This window comes from Hylobates moloch, unplaced genomic scaffold, assembly GCF_009828535.3.
Source record: "Hylobates moloch isolate HMO894 unplaced genomic scaffold, HMol_V3 SCAFFOLD_9, whole genome shotgun sequence".
Classification (NCBI taxonomy): Eukaryota; Metazoa; Chordata; class Mammalia; order Primates; family Hylobatidae; genus Hylobates; species Hylobates moloch.
In genome coordinates, this window is record NW_026652284.1 from 60,983,593 (window position 1) to 61,000,270 (window position 16,678).

Genomic DNA, 16,678 nt, shown 5'->3' on the forward strand with positions numbered 1-16,678 from the left:
GTTAGGACTTCACTCCTAACTGTTAGTGCTCTGTGCTCCCTCTGAAGTGTGTTTACTCATCTGTTTTGTTAATCACTGGCTACCTGTCTGTATTTTGTTAAACCTCTTTGTTGCCTCACTATGACTGATTCTCTAGGGATGTGTTTTGTTCATCATGTGTGACTCCACACATATTGGTGTATTTGGCAGAGGGTAGGTACCTAGTAAATGTTGCCTGAATGAATGAGTGAATGAATGCAGCTGAGGTTGTTGTAGCACAGTGATTAAGAGAATGGATTCTGAGGTTAGACTTCCTAGGTTCAAACCCTGACTTCTACACATTCTAGTTGTGTGCATGATTTTGGTGGCCTACATATAGCCCCCGTTCCTCAGTTTCTCCACTTATAAAATGGGGATCATTAATTATAGTATCAGATTATTGTGATGATTAAGCTAATAAATATAGGGTGCTTAGAAGCAGATCTGACACAATATAAACACTATGTAAAATGCTTACTAAATAAAAACAAAGATGATGTTAGAAGGTCTCAATTTTCACCATCGCCAGGAAAAGTAGCTTCTTAGGTGTTTTCAAAATTCCTCTCCCTGAAACACAGAACATTGTACTTTTCCACAGAAAGTTTTGGGTAAAATAAAATAACCCTCCATAATGTCAGAAAATGTTTATTAGATGATTTGTGAGTTTGTAGAGAAGTGGTGCTTCTCTTCTCTAGAAACCTGGCTTTGGGGATGGCTGGGCAGAGGCCACGGGTGTCCCCTCACTGCAGCAGCAGCAGCAGCAGCAGCAGCAGCAGCAGCAGCAGCAGATCCCTGACTCAGAACATACCTTTTCCCCACTAATGAGCCCTGCATAGAATCTAACATAAAAATCCATGCCTCACCTCTTCACAGGCCTGTCTGTTTGTTCAAATCAGTGGCTTGTCCCAGCCTAGCTCATGGAGCTCCCAGGCTGAGGCGCCTGGGGAGGTGTCTTTGCACCGTATCAGGTCTGGCAGGGCTTGGCCTTGTGACCAGCATACCATTAAAGACCCCAGAGAGTGGGAAGAAGAACAAGCATCTGTTCTATTCCTGTCCCCACTTCCTTTCCAGTTAAAGGCAGGTTGAGTTGCTGCTAGCTGCCAAGTGCTACTAATAGACACACAGGCCTGGGGGACATTGTGTGTCCCACGTGGGGTTAAATCAGGACCAGCCGCTGGTGTACAAGAATGGAGTGAGACTGAAAAGTGTGTGCTTTTTATACAGGCATGGTGTGTACTGCAGATGCATCAGAGGTGAGGGCATATTTTCTTCTGGCTTTGACATGTTTCCCTCCTCATCCCCTCACCAGCTAATACTCATTAAAAATGCCCCATCATCCTACAGCCATGTAATTGAGTGCATGGATAAAGGCAAAGGTATGTTCCCTCTTCCAGTGCATGAGAGAGCACAGGCCCTGGGCTTCATAAGCATAGATTAGCCTCAGAGTCCTGCTAACCCAGGCCCATTCCTGTGTGGTGCCTGGCAGGGCTATGAACCATAATTCATCAGGGAAATTCTAAAAGCACATCAGGAAAAAGGGGATCCTAGGAAAGCAAAGTGGTTGCATTTTAGATTCCACCCACTGTGAGAGCACCCCAGGAACTCACAGGACTAACATGTGATACCAATTCCAGGGTCTATAAATACATATAAACAGCATATGCTTCTGATGGGACTGAATAGGACTCAATTTTCTGGGCAGACAGACTTTAAAACAAATACTCTACCTCCTGGCTCTAGCTTTGGGAAGTTCTTTCTAAACCTTTAAAAAAAACTGAGCTGCTTACATTGTGAATTGTCTTGACAATGAGATTTCAGGGGAGACACTGCAAGATTTCCTTCCCTGAAGGCTTGAGGAGCAGAAGGAGGGTGTTCTTCCCTGAGGTATTTCAATTCGTATTTCTTACACATAAGGTAGACTCTGGCCAGGGAAGCCTTACCAGGCCATATCTCCAGTGCCTGGTGACCTACGGGTAATATGCTCTGGAAGGCTCTGGTGTGTCCCCAAACATCAGCCTGGATGATTAGAGAGCTAGATCCCTGTTTCTCTCCATGGTCACTATGGAGCCACCCTCATGATTAGCAACATCACCTTAGAAGCTATTTTCACCTTCTGCCTATATCACCTGTTGGGCATGATGCATTTTCTAAATGTATCCCTTGCTGGGTAAAGTGACTGCTGCATTTATTTCTCTGCACTTATCTTGTGGCACACAGGAGCCTGGCCGTGCATGTGTGTTTGCCTTATGAACACTGGTTCTGACTTACAGCCTCTCAAGGTCCCTTCTCAGATCCCTGGGCAAGATAGACTCAGGACAAAAAGCACAAGACTGATGGAATACCACTGCCCCCCTGGGGTGACCTGTAACTGCTATGGCTCCTAAACCTTCATTTTATCTTTCTTTTAGAAGGTTGTTATATAATATGAGGAAAAGTATAGATTTTACAAATAAACGGCTTATTTGAGCAACAGAAAGTGATCTCGTAAGAACAGCAACAGCAGTGTCCATTGGTGTGGTGATTCTTGAACCCTTTTTAGGCTATATATGCCTGTGAGGCTTAAAGTCATGAATACTCTCCACTGGAAAATAAATGTACGCTTCATTCCACAGGTAATTTCAGTGGGTTCAAGGACCCCTTGAAGTCCAATCACAGATTCCAGGTTACTCTAGTGTTTTGTACTTTAAAGTCTCTCTCACATACATTTTATCTTTGGCACTCACACTTGACCCTGAAGAGCTGACATTATTATAAATTTCCATAGGGAACTGGGGCTCAGGGCAGCAACTTGCCTAAAGTGACTCAGTAAGTGAACTAATGAGGCTCTAGGATGTTACATCCTTGTTCTTTCCACCGTGCCATATTGGCTTAGATGATCTGCAGTGGCCATCTCTCTAGAGATGAGGAAGACCAAGCCAGCCCAGTGTCCAGAATCTTTAAGGCACAGCGTGGTGTGCAATTTCTGAGTGCAGATGGCCCTAGACTGAGCAGATGGGGGCTACATTCCTGAAGAGAGGGCTGCCTTACCCCAGATGGATGGTCCGGATGTGTTTCTGGATACCTGCCGCAGTGCTCAGCACCTTCCCACAGTTCTTCCAGAGGCATTTGAACATCACCTTCATGGAATTCTGTAAAAGGGAGAGAGTGATATTAAAATGGAAACTATTTTCTAACAACATTTTCTTTGTGTCATCCCAACATATTTTTTTCCTTCATTAGAAAAGTAACAGCATCCCCAGCCTCTTGACTGTAACTCAGCACACTATTGTAGGCACCCCTAGGTTTGTGAGTATCTTGGTGACCTCAGTTATTTCCTCATATCCTTCAAGAGAAATGGGCTCTGCTGGAATATTTCGGATCGTGTTCATGAAGGTAGTCACAGGGCCATTCTGGCTGTCTAAACAGTGGATAACATTCACTGAGCACTTACTATGTGCCAGGTGCTGTCTTAAGTGTTTATCTCCTTTAACCCTAAAAGACAGATACTAATATTAATCTCCATTTTACAGATGCATAGAAAGCTCCAGCAAAAAGTGTCCAGTCAATGAACCAGCTACTGGCAAAGTTGAAATATGAATCCAGGGACTCTGGCTCCAGAAACCATCCCCTCCACCAGTACAAAATTCCACCTCTTCAACAAGGGTCACAGTATTTTCTTTTCCTTTTTTTTCAGAGATGGGTCCCATTCTGTCACTCAGGCTGGAGTGCAGCGGCACAATCTTGGATCACTGCAGCTTCTGCCTCCTGGGCTCAAGAGATCCTCCCACCTTAGCCTCCCAAGTAGTTGCGACCATAGGTACACGCCACCATGCCTAGCTAATTTTTTGTATTCTTGGTAAAGACATGGTTTTGCCATGTTGCCCAGGCTGAGGCAATATTTTCCAAAACAGTCCAGTGCCATGATTGAGAGCACTGATTTTGGGCTTATTTCTCAAGTTCTCAGTGCTCTTATTTATAAAATAGGAATAATAATAGTACCTGTTTCACAGCATTATTATGAGGATTAAATGACATCATGGAAGTGAATCAGTTAGCAGAATGCTGACAGGAATAACCATTCAACCAACGACAGCTATTACAGGATTATTATGATTATGCATCCTAGAGTAAATTTTATAGAAAGTGAGTTTTCTCCAGGGAGGTCCCTTGTCATTGGGATGCCATCTCTTTGCTGACTATTCCCTTGGGTATGGTGACAGTCACTTCCATGTGTTCACCAAGCCCCATTTCCTTTTCCTGCTGGGTACACAGCTAGACCTCGTTTCCCAGACTCCATTGCAGTCAAATGGGATCACGTCACTGAATTAGGGCTGATGGATGAGAAGTGACACACATTCCTTCTAAGCCTTGCCCCTAAACTACTTCCCAGTGTCACCCTCAGTTTGCTCTGCTGGCTAGATGCAAAGGACACAAAGGTCTTAGGGGATAGCAAAACCACCAGATCAGAGTTCTTAATTTTTTGTTTGCCGTGAACCCTTTTGGCAGTCTGGTGAAACCTATGAATCCTTTTCAGAATAGTGGTTTTTAATGTTTAAAATAAAATACACAAAATTATAAAGAAATGCAAGTGTATTGAAATACAGCTAGAAAAAAACATTAAATATTTTGTAACCCCATTAAAAAGTGGTCAAAGGACATGAACAGACATTTCTCAAAGAAGACATACAAGTGGCCAAAAAAAATAGGGAAAAGATGCTCAATATCACTAATCATCAGAGAAATGCAAATCAAAACCACAATGAGATACCATCTCACACCAGTCAGAATAGCTATTATCAAAATGTCAAAAAATAACACATGCTGGCGAGGCTGCAGAGAAACGAGAATGCATATACACTGCTGACGGGAGTGTGAATTAGTTCAGCCACCTGTGGAAGGCAGTTTGGAGATTTCTCAAAGAACTAAAAATAGAACTACTATTCAACCCAGCAATCCCATTACTGGGTGTATACCCAAAGGAAAATGAATCATTCTACCAAAAAGACCCATGTACTTGTATGTTCATCGCAGCACTATTCACAGTAGCAAAGACTGTGGAATCAACCTAGGTGTCAGTGGAATGAATAAATAAAATGTGTTACGCATACATCATGGAGTACTACAAAGCCATGAAAACGAATGTAATTATGTCCTTTGCAGCAAAATGGATGCAGCTGGAGGCTATTATCCTAAGTGAATTAATGCGGAAACAGAAAAGCAAATACTGCATGCTCTCACTTATAAGTCGGAGCTAAACGATGGGTACACATGGACATAAAGATGGAAATAACAGACACTGGGGACTATTAGAGGAGGGAAGCAGGGAGGGGGGTAAGTGCTGAAAAACTATCTATTGGGTACTATGTTCACTACCTGCGTGATAGGCTCAATTGTATCCCAAACCCCAGCATCACGCAATATACCCATGTAACAAACCTGCATAGGTACCCCCTGAATCTAAAATAAAAGTTGAACTTAAAAAATAATTTTGTAATATGGCAATATACATACTCTCTAATTAATGCAGTAAATAACAACACCTTGAATTGGGCCTAATACCTAGCATAATTTTAAAGTAGTGTTATGAATAAATGATATTTCATGATATCTACTAAAATTGTAATGTGATATGAAATATCTATGATTTTAATAGGTATTAAAGTCACAGGTGGTGCTAACATTATTATGGCTTGATGCCTTAAATCATAATTACAGGAAATGTTAAATTATGGTTAAGAGGTTGGTGAAAATAAAGATACACTTTTTCAGGTTCACCGACCTCCTGGATTCTGTGTATCCATTTGGGGATCTGTGGATTCCAGGTTAAGAACGTCTGCACTAGAAGGAAGAAGCCTGGATCCCCAGAGGGCTGTATGGAGTGAAGACATCCACCCTCTTCAGAACCTCCACTGACCTGACTGGACTGTGACATGAAAATAAACAAATGTTTATTGTGTTAAGCTACCGACATGTGAGAAAAATGGGTTGTTCCAACAGTAAGCCCACCCTGACCAACACATACAGCAGTGGTGGCATCTTTCCCAAACTGATGGAACTGATGTAGCTTGATTTATGTGCCTACTAGAATATCTGCCATCAAGTACTTCTGGTTCACACCATCATACTCTTGATTCTATGAAGCAATCATTCACATATTTAGAAGATGACTCATCAGCTATTACTGATGGAATCAGTATCCAGATGATTTACCTGGACAGCCACCCCATGTTGAAGATTTTCCATTCTGAACTGAAAACGGTACTTGGGAGCTTCCAGAATTGAAGAGTGCTCATGTATTGGTGAATGACTGCCTTAAACATGGCAAGCAGAGGACAAGTGTGGCAGCATATTGCAGCAGTCTGCTAGAGCAGATTACCAACCATGGAAGGAGCCCACTGTTCACATGGGCTTCGTGAGCCCAGTGGCCCACTGTGCCCCAGAGGCTCTGCCTGGGTGGCCAGCATTCACAGCACAGCAATCTTGCTGTTTCTTCTGCAGCTCCTGGGCACACACACCCAGCTCCATGATGTTCTCCCTGCAGTGTGCAGTGCTGGACGTAGGATCCAGAGCTACATGAGCTACAGCTGAAGCTCTTTGAGGGACGTGAAAATGCGGAGAAGCAAAGACACATTAGGAGACTTTAAGTACATGATCCTTACGAGCCTGTATTTATTCCAAGGAGACGGTTCACAAATTTCAGCCTTCCTGACCTCCTTGGGCCAGTGATCTAAACACATGAAATATAAGATGCGCCAGAGGGGGCTATTTAAATCCCACCTTCAAACCTGCTAGGTTCACAAAAAGGAATTCTGCAGAATTCAAAATACTATTTTATTCAAAGCATATAACTTAACAATACTGTCTTAATCCATTTTGCGTTGCCATAAAAGAATACCTGATGCTGGGTATAAAGAAAAGAGGTTTACTTAGCTCATGGTTCTGCAGGCTGCATATGAAGCATGGTGCCAGCACCTGCTCAGGTTCTGGTGAGGGTTTTTGTGTTGAGTTAAATCATAGTGGAGGTCAAAGGTGATGCAGGAATATGCCAAGTGGGATCTAACCTAAGGGGCATTCTGGCTTTACAACAACCCACTCTCCTGGGAACTAATCCATTCTCTCAAAAACCAATCCAGTCTCATGAGAGTGAGACTCTCATGCCATGTGAGAATGGCACCATGCCATTCAAGAGGGATGCACCCCAATGACCCAAACATCTCCCAACACCCCTATGCTGGGGATCAAATTCCAACATGAGATTTTGGTGGAGGTAAATGAACCATATCAAACCATGGCAAACATTAATGAACAACTCCTCACACTATGAATGCTTCCTGCCCATTTTTCAAATGATGAAGCTATATTGTAGAAAATATCTTCCACTTAAGAGAACCAATGACTCAAGCAAAAATACAGGTACCCAACAGTCCAAGTATCTGTCTGGAAATGAAGTCATGATAGATGAAAACACTTTTTGATTCATTCCTAACCTTTTTGCTGATGGCATTCTTTCATTCATTAAGCCAAATATCTATTTAGCAAGGAATATTCTAGGTTCTGGGTATAAAGAACAAAAAAAGAAACGAGGCTGCTTTCAAGGAAGTGAAATTCTAGTAGGGGAGAGACATACATTATAATACATGATGACCTCACATATAGCATGAGGCCTGTAGAAGGTGACTATTGAGCTGGGACCTGAAGGTTAGAGAAGGAGCCTGCCAAGCTAAGAGCTAGAGTTTTCCAGGCATAGCGAAGAGTTAAATGCAGAGGCCTGAAGATGAGAAAGACCTTGGCTCTTGGAGGCTAGAAAGAATGACGGTGTGTTTAGAATGAAATGTGGGAGGGAGTGATTTGTTTGAGATAAAGTGCAGAAGCAGGGTCAGATCATGTGGGACTTTGCAGATAAAGGTAAGGAATTTGGATTTTCTTCTAAAATAAAAGAGAAGTTACTGAAGGAAGAGAGTGACACTATATGACTTAAGTTTTTTTTTTTTTTTTTAAATATTACTCTGTTTTGAGATAGAAAACAAATGAAATCGCCAGCATGGAGTCACTGCATGAAGTCACTGCAGGTGAGAAGAGATGGTGGCTTAAAGGCTTTGGGCAGAGAGGATGGAGAAAAATAGACACATTCAAGACATATTTTGGAGGCAGATTTAATAATATTTGCTGTTGGGTTGACTATGAGGAATGATAAGAGGGAAGGTGTTAAAGATGACTCCCATGTTTTAGGTTTGAATGACTGGGTGAGCTGTGGGTGAATTTTGGATACGTTAATTTTGAGATGCCTATTATGTATCAAAAGGAGACTGCATGCAGGACACTGGATATGTGAACCTGGAATCAGGGAGACTCAGGGATAGAGATATAAATTTGGGGTCAGGAGATGGAGCACTTAAAGCTTGGGTGTGGATGAGCCCATCTAGGGAAAAATGCAGTTAGAGATGATTAGGGTGCACCGCAGCATCCAATATTTTATGTTGGAGATTGAGAAGGAGCAGTCAGAGAGGGAAGTGGTCAGCAGATCATGATATTAAAAGCACAAATAGAAGAAAGTGTCTTAGGAAGGAAGAGGTGACCAACTGTGTTGAAAAAGGACTGGGAATGTTCCTTGGATTTGGCATATGGAGGATGCTGGTGGCCTAAATAGCAGTAAATCTCGTAGAGTGTTGTGGATGGAAGTCAGATTGGCATGGTCTGGAGAGTAAATGGGATTTAGGAAAACAGAGAGTGTAAGTGTCAATGTTTTCAAGAAATTTTGCTGACCTATGAGCAGTCAAGGGAGGGTTTGTAAAGATGAGTTATACTAAGGTGGGTTTCTATGCTGATGGGAATGACTGCAAAGACAGGGAAACTGATGGTGCAGTAGAGAAGCAGGGGTTAGCTACAGGATGAGGTTCTTCCGAAGGTCAGGAGAGCAGCGCCAATACACACAGTACAGGGAGAGGGGCTGCCTTGGATGAGACAGGACAGTTCTCTGCTGGAAAAAGGAGGGAAACCAGATGGTGGCTGCAGATGCGGTTAATTTGCTAATTTGGTGGAGAAGGGAAAAAAAGGCATTCCTATATGAGTGTTTCTAATTTTTCAATGAGGTACGAAGTGGGGTCAGAACTGAGGACAAAGAGGGAAGGTTGTGTATGAAGTTTGAGGATACTTGAGAAGGATAAAATAGTTGCCTTACAGCAGCAGTCCCCAACCTTTTTGGCACCAGGGACCGGTTTCATGGAAGGCAATTTTTCCAGGGAATGTGGCGCAGGTTGGGAGAGGATGGCACACGTCGGGATGAAACTGTTCCGTCAGGCATTAGTTAAGATTCTCATAAGGAGCGCGCAACCTGGTTCACAACAGGGTTCATGCTCCTATGAGAAGCCAATGTGGCTGCTGACCTGCAGGAGGCGGAGCACAGGCGGTAATGTTCGCTCGCCTCCTGCTGTTTGGCCGCGTTCCTAACTGGCTGTGTGAGGACTGATACCGCCCCGAGGCCCGGGAGTTGGGGACCCCTGCCTTAGAGAGTGGGAAAGGAATGCGCAAAGCGTAAGATACTATTTCCATATTTCTGATATTCATGATGGGAAACAAGACCCCAGAAAGTTACAAGACTTATCCAGTGTCATCTGATGGCTCTTACCCATGAGTCAGTCAGATGTAGGTTTTCATAATGAATATAATAGTATTGTACGACATATAAAGCCAAATTTCTCGTACATCATGGGACTTTTTTTAAGGCCTCAAATTGATGATTGTTTTAGGATATGATAATCACAGTGGTATTTTTGTGCCATAACAAGTACTATTTGTAAGATTACTGTTCTTTGTCCTTGCAATAATATGTCAAGCATTTGTTTTTTAAATTGAAAAGTAGTTAAGGTTGGTCCTGATTACAGAAAAATCAATACCATTGGTTTAACTTCTTTCCATAATTTTCATTTGTTACTTCAAGTAGATGATACATTTTGGAGGCATCAAACCCCCAGAATCCAAGGAAGCTGACCATTATCCTCTGTTAAGTCACTTGGAATTAGGATAACTACCAATAGCAATTGTTTATCTCCTCTTCACACATACACACACCTTCCTTGAACCCCTGCTAAAGGCTCCAAAGAAATCTGTTACCCAAAGAAAATTAGGTAATGATATTAAGAAATATGATGAACTTTGTCTCCTCTTTCCTTTTTTCCTTTTGCTGGGTTTTTGAGAGGCACTTTGGGGATACACTATATTCTATCCCAGTGCCTCACAGTGTCTGCCTCAATAAATATTTGTTATGTTCAATCTCAGAAAGGTTGTGTTTTGGGACCTCCGAGATGAGCCACATTTGCGATATCTTAATTTATTTAAATAGCACTTTGTAAAATTTGCTTAGTGAATCATCTGTGTTCAAAGAATGTTTGTCAAAAATATTTGTTCTGTAGAATTTAATGTTTCTCAGCATGATTAACACTTGCTTATCTTACCTGGCTGTAAATTAACTTCTCAGGGGACATCCATGGTGATGCCCTGCATTGTGAGGATTGAATTATAAGATGGTTTTCTCTTCACTTTATATCGTACATTTCTCTTTCAATCTTGCATACCCTACACTGGTAGCTACCTGAGGAAAGTCTGAGTTCACCAGCAGACAATGGAAAATCTGCTGTAGGAAAAATTACTAATTTATAATGACTCAGGTCATCAACAAAAGTGATTAGAAAACAATGTTGCATCCTAGAGATATAGAAAGTTGCTGTGGATTTGCAAGGCAGTTGCAAATGTGGACTCAGAAACATAATTACATATCGTGGGAAGACTATCAACTGTTTTGGGGGAGGGGGAAATCCCAAAACAAAGTTCTGCTTTCTCCTCGACCTCTTCCTTTTGACATTCCTTTTGAATATCTCATCTCACATTTATTATCCCATTTTAGTCCAGACTGTCAGAGCTCTGCCTTTGTAATTTACACATGCACAGATAGGGGCCATCTTTAAATTTGAGGGCAATACAGCTTAAGGCAATAAGAGCTTAAGAAACACCTATAACTTTGGGCCAATTCAATTTGTAGGAATCTATCCAAAGATGGAAATTCAAAATATTTGCAAAGACATATGTATATTCATCACATAGATTTTTACACTAGATAAAAATAAGAAATAACCTCAAGGTTGACAATAGGGGATTGGCTAAATTATGCCATATGACTGTATATTAAACAACCTTAAACATGAAGTTGTAAGAAAAGCTTCTCTGAGTGAGAAGTTACATGTCTATTAAGGGACTTGATGACCTGTCCTATTTGACCTGACAGGTCTACGCCATGCCTTTTCTGCACCATGCTCAGGTTCCCAGGAGGCTGCATTAACAGGGCTTCTGGTTCATGGATCTCTGGTTGGATTTGGCTAATGAGAGGCACTGGCAGGCAGTTGGGAGGCAGGAGAGATTGCAAGGCAGGAGGGTATTGATTCCTCCTGGCTCGCTCCTGCCTGGCCACAGGTGGGCAGCGGCTACATCTCTCCTCCAAAAGTTACCCTTTCTGTTGGGTAACCTCTCAACAGCTATATTTCCAGAGTTCTGGTAACCTTCTGGATTGTAGAAATTCCTCCCTTGTAGAGCCTCTTTAGGCTCTAGGGGTTAGGGTGAATAATGGCCTTCCATGGTTGTTAGCCCCTGGAGTCCTGCACCACCCCCTACTGATTTCCCCTAACCCTGTCTACACCTTTTTAAAGTGATTTGTCTCTACATAGGCCAAAGACATTCTTGCAGCAAAGCATGAGGCTCTTTAAATGGTAGTTTAGTACTTTTCAAAGTCCCCTAACTACATCCAGTTGAAACAAATCCTTTGTCTACAAACAGACTACTTGCTGTTACACTAAAGAAAAGCAAGCCATGGGAGGAGGAGAACATGAAAAAATAGCTAAATAAACAACGCCCAGATTGCCGCATGGGTCCAGGCCTGCCCAAGAAAGCCAAACCAAGCAAAGCTGCTGGCAGAGTTGCAGCAGCCAAATCTGAATGGTCCCATCTGTGCTTCTACCCTGGCTTCGCCTCGCAGAGCTAACAGATGTTTGCAAAGCTGGAATGTCCACCAGCTCATGGAGAACAGCTGAAAATTCACACCAGTGGAAAGCACTTCTGCAAAACACCAACGTCAGCAAAGACCTCAAGTCTAACAGAATGGTCTTCTTCATGTAAAGCAAAGAGAACAGAGGGAGGCCACCGTTGATTGGGAACCACTCTGTGCCTGGTCCTGTGCTAGCAGCTTCCACATGTGTACTTTATTTAACACCCGCAACAGGCCCAGGAGAAGCTGAAGCTCCACGCAGTCGTGAGCAGACTCCTGGAATCTCACACATGCCTGATGTGAGATGCATAGCAGCTTCCAGACAAACTCTTCAGAATTTCTCAACATTGATGCGGTGGGCCACAATGGTTGGAGAGAACTTCCCAGAGATTTTCACTTTTGCAGCAGCTTCTGAACTGTCTCTAAGAACAACTGCCTTGGGTCTATTGGCTGAGACCTTTGGCCAAGGTTTCCCAGATTCTCTCTCTGCTTGCCCTGCCAATAGTAAGCCTCAATCCTGTTTTTAAAAAATGGTTTCATACTTGGAATATATGAAGTAGCTTCTATTTTCTTGGCAGAACCCAGAGTGATACTTAGGATTGATATAGTGACTGCTGAAGGTCACCTTCAGGTCCAAGAGTGGAAACATGGCTGGAATTTGAAGAATTATATAACATTTTTGAAGTATTTCAAAGTATTGTATAACATGCATATGACGTGTAAGTCCAACTAAAGCTATATTCTAGAAAGCACATGAACATCACTTTATCAGTCAGCAGCCTGGAGTTAACGTCATGTTCTGAGGTGACTGAGAGGATCTTCAGGTATTTGTTTTTTTTGTATGGTGACTTGTGTGTTTGTGTTTGTGTGTGTGTGTGTGTGTGTGTGGTGTCGGAATGGCAGGGCAGGGACAGGGGCTTACACATCCAAGCCTCTCCAGAGAGGACCAGGGACCTTGAGGGATAGAGAGGGCCAAGTTATTCTGTGCAGGTAGAGTTGGCTGCATTATGCAAACTTCCTCTGCTTGTCTCATGAAGACCCACACACCTTGGCAGTGGCTCCAATGGCTCTTGCAGGGTCAAGAGGTCCACATAGATCCTCAGCAGGTGCCAAAAGATCAGTAAATGCACTAGTGTATTTAAAAATTAGTAACTTCCTAGAAGCTGGTAGGGGTTCCAGAAGCAGCCACGTTACCTCATGCTACCTCACGGTTACACAGTATACAAGTTGCCTTACCTTTTGGGGGCTTTATTTATTTGTAAGATGAGGGGACTGAATGAGAGTAGAGATTTTGGATCTTCAAGGTGTGTGGGGTTAATACAAAATAACAGGTGAATTCAATGTATACCAAGCACAGATGAAATTTCACCTCCCACCTCCATGTGCTGTTTATAGATGCTGTGGTGATATGTCTATACAAAATTAACAAAACAGTTTTGTAAATGGAATAACCCAGAATGTATTCTTTTGTGCCTGGCTTTTTTTCCCCCTCTGTATAATGTTTTTTTTTTATTCACTCACTGTTTCTTGTATCAGTAGTTTGCTCCCTTTTATGTGGTGAAGTATCCCATTGTATGGTTATACCACAATTTGTTCATCCAGGTACCTGTTGATGGGCATTTGGGTTGTTTCCAGTTTGGGGTGATAATGAATAAAGCTGCTATAAACATTTGTCTGCAAGTTTTTTTGTGGACATGTGTTTTCTTATCTCTTAGGTAAATACATACCTAAGAGTGGAAATCCTGGGTCATATGGTAAGTGTATATTTAACTTTCTAAGAAACTGCCAAACTGTTTTACAAAGTGGTTGTACCATTTTACATTTCTACCAGCAATAAATGAGAGTTCTTGTTGCCAACATTTGGTATTTTGTATACCAAAAATACACACTGTATAATTCTATTTACTTGAAATTCTACAACAGGCAGCATTAATCTATAGTGATGAAAGTTATACCAGTGGTTGGTTGCCTGTTTGGGGCTTGGTGGTGCCTTTGACTGAAGCGGGGTATGAGGAGTGCTGGCCTTGGTTAGAGTGGTGGTTACTCAGGTAGAAACAGTCAAGACTCACTAAATGGTACACTTAAATTGGGTTCATTTTATTATGTGAAAATTATACCTAAGTAAAGTTGATTTTAAATAATTTCTATAACAGCAACAACAAACAACAAAATGATTTCTGAATTAACAGAAATCCCTAGTCATTCTGTGTTTTCTCAATCAATGAATTCTATAAGTGCATCTCCCCTTTGGGGACATCTGGACATTTCTAGACATACCGAGTAGTCCTTTAACTTGGAAAGACTGAGACTGGGCTAGAAGATTTCTAAAGTCCTTTGAACTCCAATGTCCCAGAGCCTATATACTGCATGGCAGATTATTCTAAGATCTTGTCACTAAGTTACCTAGATATCACTCCTCTTTATCCTGAATTTTCTCTATGAGGCCAATCAGCTCCCTGCCCTGGCCGACAATGCTGTATGTACCATCACCATGAAATCCATGCAGTTGATCCAAGCTGCTGTTCTTAGCACCACCCTCCCCAGCAGTTTTAACAGATGGATCTATTTCTGGAACAGCCGTTCTTTTTGCAAGAGGCACTCTCTGCACAAAATTAGTGGGTTAGGAATTAAGTCAGCAGAGAGACTGGCAACATGCTTATTCGTGAGGGTTTTACGGGTTTGTTTTCTTCTTGGAGCAGCCATTCACAATTTAAAGTGATTCATAGCTTTTTGGCTCTGAAAGATTAAAAATACAGAGTGGAGCAAATGATTAATTGTTTGCTACTATACAACTATTACTGAAGCACCTTATGTTATCTCAGTGCTTTCTTCTCTAACTTGAGGTTCTTCCTAATACACAGGTATAACTGTTCATGGTTAAGACATACACCTGTGAAATAAATGGAAATGATGAAGGCTGAAATTTAGAAATCGCCTCTGAGATGCTGCCAATGTTCTGAAATGCAGAGTCCTGAGTCAGATTTCCTTCTATGCCCCCAATTTCTGCTACTGTCTTTGCTGCACTCACCCAGTGCATTGCAGGGGGGCTAATGCACACCCAATTAAGCATAGAGTGGCTGAGGGATCTGGAGTTATCCTGAGCCACTGTCGCATTGGCACGGTCAGTGTGGGTCAGGGTGGAGGGTGGAGGCAAGCACCCCCTTCTCTCCACACCTATGCTTCTCAAATTCCCCATTCAGGCAGTTGCCAAACGGGGAGGAAAAAGGCAAAGTATTAGCAGCTAACATTTATTGCTCTTTACAGGGCCTCTCGTACATTCCTGACAACAGCCACATCAATATGGTGCCACCATTTTCCATATTTTACAGATGAGGAAACTGATGCTGAAGAGGCCAAGTGACTTGCTTAAGTCACGTAAGTCCTAAAGCTGGCATGACAATTTTGGAATGCACAGAATCCAGAATCTGACAGAATCAGGGATCTGGCATGGAAAGGGCACATAAATCATTTCTGATCAGCGCTTCTTGACTTTCTTGGGGTCTTGTGGAATTGATGGTTAATTAACTCTTTGGCCTTCCATAGAATTCATTTTCTCCCATGAACTCCCTGAATGGCTGTATTTAGGGTCACTGCATCACCTTGTGGTCATGATGGAAACTGCACCTCCCCAAAGTCAAGAGTCCTGGCTCACACAACCAGGTTTTTCTCTGAGTCTGGAAGTTCTGTCAGTCTGTCTTGAAATCCCAGAGGAAAAATTCTGCTAGACCTGGGCTTGACAAAGTTGGCTGGCTGACCTCCAGAGCTAGGATAGAGAAGCCTTTCATTTCCCTTCTCGCACTCTCACCTACCTTGGCTGCAGGTTCCTTAAGGGTGACGGATACTTCACGTGGGGAGTAAGCTCTCCGGCAGACAGCCTGGAGTTCCTATCTCTGCTCTCCATTTCCTTCTGAACTTTCTGCACCCTTGCTCCCACCCTGCCACATAGCTGTAGCTATGTCTGATTATTTTCTCTCCATGTTTTTCTCCTCTGTGGGCTGAAGGAAATATGGATTCGTTGAATTAACTTGCCTCAAACATTTCCTCTGCTATTTAAACTGATCTCTGCCACATTATAAGCTACACAACCTTGGACAGTTAACATAACCTCAATGAGCCTCTTGGCACAATGGGGATAAGAATACACCAAAGATTTGGAGGATGATGAAATGAAATGCTACATTTAAAAGCATTTGGTAAACTGTAACTAAATATGCAAATATAGTGATTATCAGCAAATATTTCCTCCTCAGTACTGATAGTTAAGAGAGAATGCCTTGTCTATGCAGTGTATCACACACTGTCATCTTCTTTACATAAGTGGAACATGGATCTCCACAAGAGGTGGGAGTGAGCCGTCTCTGTGCTGGGGGGAGGTGGGAGAAGAGATAAGGAAGCTTCCATAATAATGACAGAAGTCAGGATCATTGCTTCATAGTCAGATATAGGCAATGCTCCCTCCCCTTTTGTTTAGAGTCCTCAAATGTCTATTAAAATGTTGCCACATTCCAGCACTTATGACAACATTTAATCTTCATGACTATCCTGAGAGGGGCATGTTAATACTTGTTTGCCTGTTTTACAGATGAAGAAGTTGATGATCAGAGAGGTGAAATGATATTCTTAGGTTCTCAGGGTAGCAAAGTTAAGAAT

At 42.3% G+C, this 16,678-nt stretch overlaps 1 protein-coding gene across 2 annotated transcripts in view; it reads right to left on the reverse strand.

Annotated features, from left to right (window-relative positions):
* Positions 1-16,678, reverse strand: part of ZNF704 (zinc finger protein 704) — a 236,700-nt gene that overhangs the window by 28,185 nt on the left and 191,837 nt on the right. For both annotated transcript variants that reach the window (XM_032759913.2, XM_058443764.1), the window contains exon 5: positions 3,046-3,146. In XM_032759913.2, coding sequence (XP_032615804.1) covers positions 3,046-3,146 — 101 coding nt within the window. The remainder of the gene's footprint in view (positions 1-3,045; positions 3,147-16,678) is intronic.